This window comes from Eulemur rufifrons, chromosome 6, assembly GCF_041146395.1.
Source record: "Eulemur rufifrons isolate Redbay chromosome 6, OSU_ERuf_1, whole genome shotgun sequence".
Classification (NCBI taxonomy): domain Eukaryota; kingdom Metazoa; phylum Chordata; class Mammalia; order Primates; family Lemuridae; genus Eulemur; species Eulemur rufifrons.
Genome location: NC_090988.1, coordinates 31,232,508 through 31,247,495, shown reverse-complemented (window position 1 = coordinate 31,247,495; position 14,988 = coordinate 31,232,508). Strand labels below are relative to the sequence as shown.

The 14,988-nt window shown below is 37.7% G+C and overlaps 1 protein-coding gene across 2 annotated transcripts in view; it reads right to left on the bottom strand.

Moving 5' to 3' along the window:
- TRPC6 (transient receptor potential cation channel subfamily C member 6) overlaps nucleotides 1-14,988 on the bottom strand; it is a 119,153-nt gene that overhangs the window by 34,425 nt on the left and 69,740 nt on the right. For both annotated transcript variants that reach the window (XM_069469026.1, XM_069469027.1), the window contains exons 2-3: nucleotides 11,875-12,649; nucleotides 190-372 (exon numbers count right to left, since the gene is read on the bottom strand). In XM_069469026.1, coding sequence (XP_069325127.1) covers nucleotides 190-372; nucleotides 11,875-12,649 — 958 coding nt within the window. The remainder of the gene's footprint in view (nucleotides 1-189; nucleotides 373-11,874; nucleotides 12,650-14,988) is intronic.

Sequence of the window (14,988 nt, the reverse complement as noted above, 5' to 3'; positions counted from 1 at the left end):
TAAAGACTGGCAACAGGCTAGGTCAAAGTGCCTCACAACTAGATAGATGCTTATGATTTATTAGAGAATCTGCCTAGTGCAACTGTTAATTAGAAAAACCCAGGTCAACTTAACAATAACAACACTTTATCTTTATTTAGCACCAATAAGAACTGGAATAACGTAAATGGGCTTCATGCCTGATCTTACTTTTTTTACTTCATATTTAATGGCAAGTTTTAAACGGCTGAGATTCGGGCGACCGTGATCACCACTGCGGAGCGTTTCAACATCCCCGTTGAGAATGGCCTCGACTTCTTCAGTATTTCTGCACAGATCAAGGAGTCCAACAACAAAATCCTTGCACTGCATTGACAGTTTTTTGTAGTCATTCTAGGAAAGACAAGCCAAAATAAACATAATAATGTAAAAGTAGCACATTTTATTAGTTATGCGGCAGAATTTTTCTGTGACTGCAAGGATCATACACTTCAAGAGAAAAATTCTACTTTTGGTTTGCTGACTGACCTCTAAAATATATTAGCACCACAAAGATTTTCTTCATACCCTACAAAAAGGAAATTTGCCTAAAACATAATCAAAGATTTTAAAAGAGAGTATGCTGTACCAAACTTACCTGTTGATTCAGGAGAAATATAATTAACTTTTTCCATAGCACGATGATAGTACTTTGTGTACATCATATCCTTTATGGTCATAACTTTATCAGCTGGCCATGTAACATACATTTAATAGATCTTTGGAAGACCTTCTAAACTGTGTTGGTAAACTTGAGAAACATAGAACATTTAAAAAGGTTCCAGAGGAAAGCAAGCACATATAGATTATCTATTTCACAAATTGTTATCAAGGAAATTTATATGCCAAGCATATAAATTTGAAAAATGAAATCCAGATATAGAATCTGCAAATTGAGATTCTTCTCTTTAGAGAAAATAAATTGTAATGAAAATTCTTTCGTTATTGTAGTTTCATAGTTTGCTGATGACCTAATATTCCCTTGGGAAGATTTAGAGAGTGTAGGTCACATTCTGATCACCATAAACTCATGTCATCCTTCCATACAGCATCTGTTGACATCTCCATTCAGGTCTTTCTAATACTTTCTCCCTCTTACACGAAGGCCACCTATAACCACACGTTAATCAAGAAAACCTACTAGCCAGAGCTTTTTTTATTGTATTGCAGGATAATGACATTATCACATTTAATCTTCACAATAATCTTGCTCAAGTTAAATAATGTGTCCAAAATCATGTAACCAGTAAACCCAAATATGTTTGGCCCAGACTTCATTTCTTCTTTCTTTCTTTCTTTCCTTTTTTTTTTTTTTTTTTTTTTTTTTTGAGACAGTGTTGCCCAGGCTAGAGTGCAGTGCCACAATCATAGCTCACTATAACCTCAAACTTCTGGGCTCAAGTGATCCTCCTGCCTCACTCTCCTGAGTGGCTGGGACTACAGGCTCATAAGACCACACTTGACCTTATTTATTTATTTTAGAGAGGAGGTCCCACTATGTTGCTCAGGCTGGTCTCAAACTCCTGGCCTTAAGAGACCCTTCTACCTTGGCCTCTACATTTGGCCTCCCAAAATGCTGGGATTACAGGCATAAGCCATTGTGCCTGATCTAGAACATTTTTTTACTTTTATTTTTGAAACAACTGGGTGGCAAGCAGGGTAAGTACTATTTCTCATTTTGCACATGAAAAAACCAAGATTCCCTGAAGTCACACAGTTTCAATGACAGTTTGTTCTTAAACTCAGTTTTGCAGATTCAAAGTTAGTTGTCTCCCCTTCCTAAAACTATCTGTATGTTGTAGGATGAAAAGATCACCCTGGATGGATCAAGAGAGGAAGATGCTGGAAAAACGTGTGTGGTTCTGGATGTCAGTTAATAAGGCAACACGTTGGGGGAGTCTATATGGAGCACAGCTCTATACTGGATATGTTATGTTTAAAGCACCCACTTGGGCTCCTCTCTGTAAATCACGCCAAAAGTGAACTTCAATACAGTTCAGTAAGCTAAACAGGCTACACTTTGCTTCAGGTCCAAAGAGATTCTATGAAAGCAAATTGAGAAAGCAAATTGTGTCTTAGCTGAGAACAGCTCAAACTATTTCTAACCAGGTGTCTGGTTAGATAGTATAAATAGGGTTACAAAGAAACAGCTTTGCCCCTTTCCTAAAATGGTCAATTAGGGTCATGGGGACAAACCTTGAGATATGTTGTCCATGTCCATCTAGACCTAGATACACCTGTAACCAGATCCCCGCTCTTCAACTTATTTGCCATGTGACCTTAGATTAAGTTAGAACCGCTCCATGAGGTAGGTGCTGTTATTTACTCTTATTTTACAGATGAGAAAACTGAGGCTTAGTGAGTTTAAATAAGTGTTGAAGAGATCATGCATGGCAAGTCCTTAGCACAGTGCTGGGCAGTTAGGAAGCATTTGATAAAGTATAACTATTCTATTTTACACATCAAAGGCAAAATCTGAAAACAGTCCATCTCTTGACATTCACAAAATACCATGGAGCTATGACAAAATTAATGCTCTTGGCTTCTTTTGTATGTAGAGCTCAATTATAGAAGTATATATTATTAGTCCTTTTAAAGGCAACAAAGTAAGAGTCAAAATCCGTGCTCTCTAGAATTCTAAGCAAGCTCGGGTGAAATCGGATATTTAAAGAGAAAGTACGATTCTTCAATATTGGGGTAACAGTAGAAACCACAGGGACTGAAAAAGTAAAGTGCAAGAGCTTTGTGGTATTTAATGCTTTAACCTAAACATTTTTCCTAATTCGCTGCTAATTTCTAAGGAATATTCTCAAGCTAACACACCTATTTTAGAAAAGAGAGAGAGAAAGAATAAGACTGCTTTTAGAAATACACTTTTTAAAACTTGAAAATCCATTTACAAATGTATTCATATTTTAAGTTACTGACATTAATATTATTAATTCATATTTTAAGCAATTGCTCTATCAACTCACTTAAAATGAAATATTGGTAATAGTCCATTAGCCAGAACATACACACAGACACACACACACACACACACACACACACTTCCATACCGCTTATATAATTTTGGTTCCTTGAGAAGAAAAATGAAGCTGATGGGTTGATTTAATTCTGAGTCATGTCTTTGGGTCACACACCTGTACCATACATTAATAAATTAGAAATGGGTGCTCACCTACTAACCTTTCAGTTGAAAAGAGATGACTGAGAATAGGCTAATAGAACAGAGTTTAGAGACTATTTAAAAAATAAAAACATTCCTGTTAAAATTATCTTCTTAAGGGGCCATCTGAATTGACTTTTGCATAGTAGAGGAGATGTTATGATTTGTGAATTTAATCTCCAGCTCTCCTTTCTATATAAAGAATGAAGTCTACTTCATAGAAATTAAGAGGGTGGGGAAAAATACATGCCTTGATCCTTAGTAATCAACTGTGGGCTTTGGAGAGGGCAGACCTGGGTTTGAAACTAGGCTCAGCCACTGACTAGCTATGTGACTATGGACAAATAACGTAATCCCTTAAGGCCTTAAAATCCTCATGTGTAACATGGGGATAATATTAGTACCTACTTCCTGTGAGGATTATACAAGATAATGAATGCCAAGTTCTTGGCACAGGATAGTACTAGTCAACATTAATTATTATTGTTGTAGTTTTCATTGCTTCACAAGCAATGTCCAGGTCTTTTCAGTTCCTCATCACAAAGCTATGCTAACAAATATAAAGGCATGTTGGGGTCCCAGGATATCACCTAAAAACATATAGAAAATAAAACAATTATTCATTCATGCATTTCACCAAATATTCTATGTACCAGTGCTGTGATAGATACCACAGTCTTACTAAAATGGGAGTTCATAAAATAGATTATGTACATGAAGAGTGAGATAAGCACATATTATTATCTATATAGTGATGAATTGGCCAGCCTTGCTTCTCGGAACCAAGAGTAACTCTGAGCCTTGCTATTCAGGATAAATGTCTCTAAATGGCACATTGATTGTTGAGTTCTGTCACAGCTGACGTGGTGACAATTGGCAAGCATTTATAGACCACTTACTATGTGGGTTGTGAGGACCATAAAAATTAACCAGACACTATTTTACAGAAAAAGTGGACAGAAATGTAATAAAGTTTCAAAACAATAATTGAAGAAAAACATTTTCTTTGCTATGTCAGATGCTACTGCCTTTTTCTGTTAATTTGCACCATCAGCAGAGGCTGCTTATTTAACTTAATGTAGAGTTTGGTAACCAGCTTTTATTCTTCCCTTTATGTAGGAATTTTCAGGTCCCATCGAAGCTATGAAGCTTGGAGAGCAGTGGTGACAGTAAACAGGTAGTTTCAGGGGCCAGGGTCGCTCATAAAGCAGATTGTGGCACTTAACTTCCCTCCCTAACTGTTGACTTGTCATAGACCTAAAATTATGCCAGAAAGAGATTTTCTCTGCCTATTTATTTCAAACTGTGATAGGAAAGTCAAAGGGGAAAACGTACACACAGACACACACACACACACACACACACTTCCATACCACTTGACTGCATTTGTTTGGCTATCTGCCTCTCTTAATAGACTCAAATATCCTTCAAGACAAAGATTATATACTATCCATCTTTGTGTCCTCTGAGCCTAGAATCATGTGAAGCACACAGTAGGTATTCAGAAAATTCTGTTGACTGATGTAAAGAAAGAAATGTGGCTGGGTACAAAACACACCTGGATCTGAATTCCTGCTCTGCCGCTTAATAAGTGTACGATCTTGGAAAGCTGACTTCATTTTCTGGCCTTCTCCTAATTTCTCCTAGTTATGAAGAACTTAAATGCTACCATATCATAAAGTTAAAGTGTAAATAACTTAAAATAATTCATAAAGCTCAACAAAGGTACATTTCCTCCTTCCTCTTTGATCCGGTGCAAGCCCTGCGCTTCTGGTGTTGTGATTCTGCCTTGCAGGCTACTTCAGCTAAGTGATACCCTTTGTTATCCTGTTAGGTTTGATACTGGTCACACCACTTTCCTGCTAACAAAAACTACTTTTTAACACAGCCAGTTTCTTGGAGGATATTTATCTTTCAAACAATGCCAGACATTTTTGAACACTATACACCAGAACATAGCAACAGTTTAAAAACAGATACAGCAGAAGTTTCTCTACCCTTCCTCTTTCTCAAAGTCAGCAGCAGAGGCATCTGGAGGGCCATGTGCACATCTGCGCACAGACCTCTAGGAAGGAGCTGGAAAAGCTCCAGAAAGCTATCTATCCAGAATGACAAAGAGGACAATCCCAGCTATATAAAAGAGGGGGAATAAAAGGAAACACTGTAGGTTATACAAACAAACTAAAATGTAAACAGGTTCAAAAAAGGATTTAGAGACATAAGTCATAGGTACAAACTGAGATACTAAAAGGAAATTAGGACTTCAGAGGAATGCATTTGCTGGCAAAACCATTCCTGCTATTGATTTTCTTGTTTTTTCAGTTTGTTATTCCTTATCTGAGCTTAGACTTGAGTCAAGGAGAGAAGCCAGGAGTTTTGCTGTCTTTCCTTAGTATCAACACCAGTTAAGTTCTGGGTTTTCTATTTGTTTACTCATTTGTATTTGTTGCCAAAATTATTCTTAATCCAATTTTAAGCTTAAGGTGGCTAAGGACTCATGCTACCAAAGCCTAAAACTATTGATAAACATTCAATATAAAAATTGAATTTAAATGGATTAAAAACTTTTGAATATGTTTTTCCCTATTCCCTTTAAAAACTTGCAAACCTCCAAGGCCTATTGGTTTTATTCTTGTTCCTGTGGCTCCATCTAATTGTTAGATTTCTCTACTATGGTCTGGTGTGTCACCTCTTCTTGGAGCCAGCTACAGACCTGGTGACGTAAGTAATAGGGCAATTTGTTTGGCTTAGAAGATTCAAGTCATGGGCTAAAATTGGCTGAGAAACTAGCAATGCTTGTGGCCTCTCTTGTTAATGGACTGTGGATTATTATAGAAGGGGAAAATTTGGAAGGAGCTTAGAAAAGCTATATATTGGAGCTTATTTATCTTAATGAAAGTTTTCATTCTCTGACTGTAGTAAAATACAGTCAAACACAGATGTTCCATGGGCTGTAGAACACTGATTATTTTAAAGGAATCAATTTCCAGATCCTCAGCTTTCCTAAAACTGATTTCCTTGAAAATAGATCTTTTGCTCTTTCACAAAATAATTTCCCACTTTCACCCACTCATGTACCAAACAATAGAGAATTCCCCTTTAACGACTAGCCCAGGTACTATAAACTCCGAGGGGCTTCCTGTATTTTCCCACCTTAATTCAATTTCTGTTGAAGATGAAGCTTAGTGATAGAAATGCAACACTTTGGCTCATGTTGGGATGTTCTGAATTCCAATGTATGGTGCAGTGTGGTGATAGAAACAAGGATCATTTTTAATGTACTTCACCTCTTTTTTTTTTTTTTATTCAAAAACATTTATTCGTCCTTCTATAGCACAGACTTTTTGGAGGAGGAAACTAAGGGTGAAATTGATTATTTGGCATTAGTCAATGGCAATTCAGACTAAAGAATGTCACCAAACAATAGAAGGCAAACAATATACCAGGTAACAAAGTCATGATTTTATACCTTTCTTGCCTGACCTCCCTACCATCAGCCAAGGATAGGGAAAGACCTGAAATATCACATCAATTATCATTAGACAACTTACGTGGAATCTCTCTTTTGGCCTACAAAGTGGCAAAGCTGATTTCAGGATCATGATTGATTTTTAGAGAAAAACATTCCCAAGTAAGTAGATAGGAGTTCCCAAGTAGGTAGAAGAGAACTGCAATGAATCTAGCTGTTTGTTATCAGAAGAATGGTACCCAGAGGGTAAATATAAAAGCTAAAGATGAAATCTCAAATCAAAAGCAGACTAATTATAGAAGCAATTCCTAGACAATTTTTTGTCTGAGAACACAACGAAGTTACCCAACAACCAATCCTGGAAAGAGTGAATGGTTTCCACTCAGGATGATTTGGTATGATGGGTATTCAGCTAGAAATCCAACAGTAACAGAGATAGTGACTAAGAAAAGAAGGAGGGCGAACAGAGTTGGGGAGACTGAGTAAGATGCTCTGGAATATGGAGCTCAAAGTCATGTTTGTGTGACAAAAGACTCCAGTTCTAGAGCTCAAAACTGGAGTACCTGATAAATCTGTATAGCAAGGGAGTCCTTTCATTGTCCTGATGGTAACACAATGAAATGCCTTCCTCCCAGAGACTGAGAATTGTCCATACCAGACATGCAAGTTGGTGTCTGAAAAGTATCAGAGCATGTGATGCATTTGAGGGATTGTTCTCTATGACCCAATTGATTAGGAGGGTGTTTCTGGAAACAACAAAAGATCATTCATGGAGGAAAATAGGAGAACACTTTCATAAGAATATGAAAGGAAAATAAAACCAGCCTTAAAAGGCTGATGAGTGGAAGATTATGGCAAATCAAATTAGAGCTGGGAAGGAATTCAGCCTCAGGAACTAGAACCAATAAATGATTTGAGGGTCTTCCTATGAAAGGGAAAAATACCAGCTCATAGAAAGAACCCACAGCTACCTCACACATGATAGGTACAAGCAAGCAATGCTCAATGCCAAGGAGGAGGCAAGGACTTGCACTCACCTCTTCATTTTTAATCGTCAAAGAATGCACACTTCTGAGTGAGAGTCCAGTAAAAGCAGAAAAAAGAAGGCACCAGTAGGGAATATTAAATACAAAACATTTGCATTTTGATGTATTTAAATATAAATGATTCTTTTAAATTATTCTTAATACTCGTCTTTCGGATATATTATTATCTTGAATAAAAAGCATCTCAAACGGGCAAGGCAGAAAAGGTTAGTGAGGATGATTCTTTTCAGTGTGACTTGGAATGGTTTCTAGGACTCAAATTTTCACAGGACCTTGGCCAAAATTCACAGATAAAACTTTTATGTGATTTCTTTCAGATTCAGCATTTGTAATTCAGTAAGAAAATTATGAAATCATATCAAGAAATATTTTTCCCAACTACAATCAACTCTCTTCTAATTTTATTCCATAAAATCTTTAATAATTTGTATATCCTATTAACAAAGACTAAAATAACATGCTGGCTGCCATAGCAAGTAGTTTTTAGCTATGCATGTGTGTGGTGTGTATATAATTATATACAAAAAAAATACATTTTTTTCATTAAATATAGCAAAAGTGTGAACATGAGTAATCCCACTAAAAATGCATTACCAATAATAATTGTGTCATATAGTTAAAATTTGTTTTTCAAAAAGTGTATATATTTGTTATTTTGAACAACTGGGTTCAATTTATGTGGATTTGATCAAATGTACCAATAATAGATATAATGGTAACTCTTTCCAGAATATTTCTAATATCTAGAGTCTTATGATCACAGTAAATAAAACAAATTCTAATTTCATATATACATATAGGTGTTATATGTTTTATCTATATACATGATATATATGTTAATGTGTATATAGGTGAGTATAAGAGACTTCACAACAAAAAGTTATTACATTAGGAATCACATTTATGGAGGAAATGGGACTGGAAGTATGAGCACAAGGAGAAACAGGAAAGATGCAGCTATTCTGAATATTAAAGAAGAGGTTCTTCCCTTATTTTTAAAACAGGTGAAGGTAGGCATCAAATCATTATAGCATTTAGAGACCCCTGGATATATCTGAAGGAGTAATTTAAGAGTTCTATTTTTAAATGGCAATACATACACCATGCAGAAATTATATCCCTTAAAGTACTTAAACTTACAAAAGAAAAAAATTAGCTGTCAATTTTAAAATGTGTAAACAAGCACAGAATTGTTCAAATATCTTTCAGGTGAAAAAGGAGCAAAATAATTCAAAGACCATGAGCAGGGAGGATTCCTGTGGCCAATACAATCCCTCAGGTCTGTGAGGCAGCCCAGGCCTGGGTTGTCCAGCCTCTGTGATCTTTGCTTCCTGACACTCTAAGGGGCTTGACTATATTTAAAAAAAAGACTGGAAGGATATGTGTCAGCATATTTACCCCTTAATAGTGTTTATTTCTTGGTGGCAAACGTTAGGAATGATTTTTAAAATTTTATTCATTTTTATATTATTATTTTCTAACATGGCTATATATTATTTAAAAATAAGAAAAAGGATGTTATTTTTGAAGGGAAGAAGTAGCACATGTAGCAGAAAAGCTCACCTCAGAGACATTAGCTTCTCCAGCCCTGCCAGGTGCCACCTGTCATAAACTGAGGCTGGGATGCTGGGAACAGAGTTAGTGTCACAGTAGCCATGGGTGGTAGGGAATGTGGTTTCCCTGAAGGTTTACACACAAAGGCGATGGTGGCCTGCCCTCATCTAAGGCTGTTCTTTCCTGGGCTACCCAAATTAGTCTCAGAGAATAGAATATTTGTTTTAATGCATGATATCTGGCAAGGAACAATTTTTGTTGTTGTTGCTGCTGTTGTTGTTTTGTGTCAGTAAAAGGTTTTATAAAAAATGCCAGGAACTTCCCTTTCTCTTTGTGCAATAATGTTGAGTCAAGTGTCTAATTAGAAAAACTGTTTGTCAAGTGGTAAGATAGACTTTTAAAAATATTTTTAAAACCACTACCCTCTTTTAACAGTAAACTAATTTAAGTTTTCAAAGTGATTTTAAAAAGACATTAAGAATAACATACTACTAAAGAGATTTATGTTTTCAGAGAGATTTATCTCTTCTTTGCCTTCAAACCTGCACAGAGGCAGGGCATTAACAAAAGGGTATGCTTAGAGCATCTAAGTAACTGCTGATGACAGTGGAACTAACAGAAAGCACGAATGGAGGGCGGGTGACTGATCCGTTTACCTCACACCTACATGAGCAGAAGGAAATGTGTGATGAACAAATAAAAGAATAAAAGTCCAAATCCCTAAATCTTCAAGATCCTATGGGGACCTCTACATTTTGCAATGCATCTAGGGACAAGGAAGTGCTCACATCCTGGATAAATGTGATTCTTCTCACCTTTGAGCCACTAGCCCACACCTCGCACCATGAGATCATGCCTAATATGGTAATTACCAGACACAGGCTTTTTCTCTCCCATGAGATTATAAACGAATCCAGGGCAAGATTACTGACTGAACTGTCTTTGTGCTTTGCACTATGTCTCCATCTCCATCCTCAACTATCTCCGGTACAATAATTGGTACAAAACAGGGGCTCAAAAGATGTAGGCAAGTGAACAAATGAATGTAATAGTCTTCAGTGGTTTAGAGAAAGTGTTCAAACAAGGATACAACAAGGAAACAGAACTGTTGAAACCTAAGCAGTGAAATTACTGAAAATTAAATATACAGTGAAAAAAATAATTAATATGAATCAGAGTTCAAAGAAACTGCTTTAATTTGAATCTGGCAAAGTTCTTTGAAGCACTAGGTCCTAGGAGTCAAGTGAAAAGCAGGTGACACTCTGAAAGGGTTGGAAAGGATTATTTGCTTGATTATTTGCAGTCTTAGCTGCCAGGTAACTGGGGGAAAAGCACCTTCCTTCGCACTGGGAGCCATGCACACACTGAGGGTTTCAGCAGCCATTTGCCTTCTTCTCCCCTCCCTGGATAGATAGGACCTGAGGCTAGACGGGCACATGACATCCCATACTGTGGTGGAACACCATTCTTCTAGTGACAGTGGCACTAAGAAGCTGTCCAGGAGAGACTGGGCTGCAATCTCCCAGGTGTGGAGTATAGAGACAAGCTTTCTCACAACACATAGGATAGAAAAAATAAAGCCAATATTCATTTTTGTAAAACACTGTACTTGATGAATCAGACCTGATTCCAACTCACATATAGTTTAGTAAAGGAGAAAAGCACATCATAAATAATGACAATTCAGAGTATAACATGATCAATACCATATGGATAGGTTAGACAAGCAATGGAGGGTGTTTAGAGGTATGGGGGGCATGATTTTGGGCTAGAAATCCCAGCTTTCATCCTCTCCAAATGCAGCACAGACCACATGAACAATGGCAGTATCCGACACCATTTATCTCTCCAGATACTTTTTATCAAGAGACTGACTATTCAAAGTTCTAAGTGCCTACTTCTTTCATATCTACAACCTTTTGCTTTTGCTGTTACCTTGGCCTAAAATATCTTTTCCCTCATTCCCTGTCTTCCAAAATCCTATTTGTTCTGCCATGAACAACCGAAATGCCATTTTGCATTTAACTTTCTTTAATCCTAGCTTTAATCTCTGAACTTCTACAGCACATTGCTTAAGCTCTACCTAATGGTTTCAGTTTGCTTTGTATCATATTTATTCATGTATGCATCTGCCTCTTAAGTCAATCGTGACTTCCTTAAACTTATTCCTCTTTCTGACCTGAATAGCATCTACCACTGTGCTCTGAACACAGAGACAGTATTTTATAGGAGCAAAAACATGGGTTTTAGAATGCAGCACACCTGGATTCTGGGTTCTGACCCCAGCTCTGTCATTTCCCAGTTGTTGATCTTGGGCCTTACTGAACCCTTTTATGCCTCCATTTCTCTATCTAAACAGGAACTAATAATATCTTTCCAAGGTTTTGATAAGGATTAGGTATAATAAATGTAAAATGTGTGGTAGGTAGTAGATCATCACTAAATGGTAGTGATCACAACTTTTACCATGATGATTATAATAAAGAGCTTCTTGAATAAACATATAAAATTACCTAGTGTCCACAGTAACTAGCACAGTGCCAAGCATGTCATGGAGGCTTAAAATGCACCTTAACTCTGACTTGTGGAAGGTGAAGAACCTATTGTTAACAACCTACCTTGAACTCTTTCTCAATATTGGCCAGCACTGCCAGCTCATTGCTAAGTTCTAAAGCCGTCATGACTGGATCTTCACTAGACAATGACAAGTAAGCTGGACTTGCCAGTCCTTTATAGGCATTAATCCTAGATCTGGAGTGGCTAAAGGAGTCATGTTTCTGTTTCTGGTTGCATTCGTTACACTTGCAGAAATAATCATGAGGCCGTTCAATCCTAGCACCCTTCCGTAGGAGGGTGTGCACAATTTCATATTCCTGGCAGTGGGCAGCCAGAATGATTGGAGTCACATCGTGGGAGAACCGTGTCCCATCTTCATCATAGGCATAAAAATCATCTTGCTGGAGTTCAGACTGGCTAGGGCTGGTTGCTAACCTCTTGCCTTCAGCAAAAGCTGGGTGACTGAGAATTGCTTCCACAATCCGAACATAACCTTTACTAATAGCTAGAAGCAAAGCATCCCCAACGCGAGAGAGGTTTTCTTTCTTGAGAAGAAGCTCTGTAATTTCCAGATGCTCGTTGGCCACTGCCAGCTGCAGGGCATTCTGGCCCATGTAATCCACACAGTTGACATTGAGCGAGAGGCATTCTTCTAACATCTTCCGCACCACTGGGATGTTGCCGTATTCCGCTGCATCTAAAAAGCGTTCCTCCTCAATAGATAGGCTTGTTGAGCGATCATTAAACATGTATGCTGGTCCTCGATTAGCTAACCTTCTCCCCTTCTCTCGGAGAACTGTCTGCCGCCGGTGGGCCAGTCTGTTGTCGGTGCCCCGGCTGCAATAAAACAGAAAGATTGTGAACAAATCACATTAGGAGCATATTAGCGTGCCAAATGACCTGCCATTCATCTAATGCATTCCTCAAGTATATTCCACGTTGTCTCGTCATCTCTAGACCTACTATATTATAAAATGAAGATGCATTTATTTGTTAATGGATTCCAAGAATTTCATGCTTAAAAAAGCTGTGCACTTTGCAGACTTTAACAGCCCAATTTGGGGTGGGGACTCTGGCAATTGTCATAATCTCTCTGTGCCATTCATGTAGAGATTACAGATGATACAGACTCAAGAAAGACAAACTCTCTTGTCCTTAATCAGTCACCAACATGAAACAGAGTATGCAACTATTTTTAACAAGTAGAGACAAGAGCAAATCCACTCAAGTTAACAAATATTTATTGAATCCCTCCAATGCCAAGACCAGGCATTGACTCAGGAAGACTAATATATTTGACCCAGGAAAACTAATGGTGGAAAAAAGTATATATTTTTCTGCTCTTACAAATCTTATAATCTAAAGGGAGAAATGGGCAATCAGCACATTGCTTTGTTATCAGCTGTTTAATTATCATGATAAGACTGAGCAGGGACATCTAACCCAGCTTCTGAGAGAAAATGACATGCTGAAAATGGAAGGATGAGTAGGAGTCAGGTGAGAGTGTTTTTGGGGAGGGTGACATGGATCAGGTACAGGTAGAGAGTTTCAGCAGAGGGATCAGCTAGGTGCTGGTGCATAGGTTTCATTAACAGAGACAATAAATGTTGGACTCTATTGTCCCATAATAAAATTCACTGCAAACCTGAGAAAATTGGATCAGGTGCCAGGTAGGAAGGAAAAGTTCCGTGAGGAAGACAGTGGCCAAAGCAGAGGCCAGCTTTCAATCTGTGATAAGAAGGGAAAGTGATTCTTCCTTGGATAAAAATGCTACAAAGGGGATTTTTGTCCTTATTGATTCATAACTTTATGTCTTAAGGTCTTTTTGAGATTGGAGGGATCTCATTATGATTAGAGGTTCTATTCTTATCATTATTATTAACTAGAAACTCAAAGAGGGTAAGTTTCTATAGAACTGGGGAAGGGCCAAGTGATGGGGGAGGCAGAAAAAAAAAGAAAAAGGTATGATAAATGAGGATTGTTTACCTCTCTTTGTAAATGTTCAAAAGGTCATCCCTCTTTAAAAACTATGACAAACTTTCCAGTGTGAAGAGAACATAAATGGATCCAAAGACCCCACAAATCATCTTTCCCTCTAATGTGGCCATGTCTAGAGATTCTAAGTCACTTTCCCTAGTAACCCTTCAATCTTGATACCAAATCCCCAGGCAATGCCAACTGTGGCAGCATGGTGCTCAGCAATAGAAAAGAAGTTAGTAAAATTTCAGCAACTCACAAACAGATTATGGTTCTCCAAGGAGCTTGAAGGATATGCTGCAACATTCACAAATATTTTTCACAGATTTTCATTCAACAGTGATTTCTTTAGCTATCCAAGGCCTCTTCAAAACCAACCAAATTGCTGTTTTATTAAAGAGACAATTTTGTAAATTTAAAAAAATGACATGGAGGACCAACAGCCAGACATACAATATGATAATAATAATTTCAAAAATGGGCCTTAAGATAATGTATACATAACTTTTTTTAAAGTGTCACTGTTCTTTTTTTAAATTTCAGAATATTATGGGGATGCATATGTTTTGGTTACATGAATTGCTGTTGTACAGTATATTAAGCACATGCATCACCTAGATAGTGTGCATTGTACACATTAGTTGTGAGTTTACCCATTCCATTTTCTCCCCTCCTACCTTTTTGATTTTCATTGAATTTTACTACCATATGTGCACACTAGTGCTAATCAATTAGTTCCAATTTAGTAGTGAGTATGTGTGGTGTTTGTTTCTCCATTGTTGTGACACTTTACTTAAAAGGATGGTCTCCAGTTCCATTAGATTGTCACCATTTTTTAAGCCTGAGTAATACTCCATGGTATACATACACCACATTTTGTTTGTCCACTTATTTATTGAAAGAAAAGGGAAAGGAAAGGGAAAAGTTCAGAGGACTCTGCTTTGCAACTTGGGTACCAGCTTAGCCACAGCAAAATAAGTACCAAGCAGACTCCTGAAGGCCCTGAGTCCAGGCCTTAGTTCCTGTAAGGTGTTTCCGGACCCACCCTGGACCAGAAGGAAACATGCTGCCCTGAAGGGGAGCCCTGGGAGGACCCAGTGTGGCAGAATTCAACACCTGCTGACTAAAGAGCCCTTGGGCTTTGAATGAACATCAGAGGTAGCCAGGCTGTGGGTGAGACTGGGATAGCTTCAGGTGTA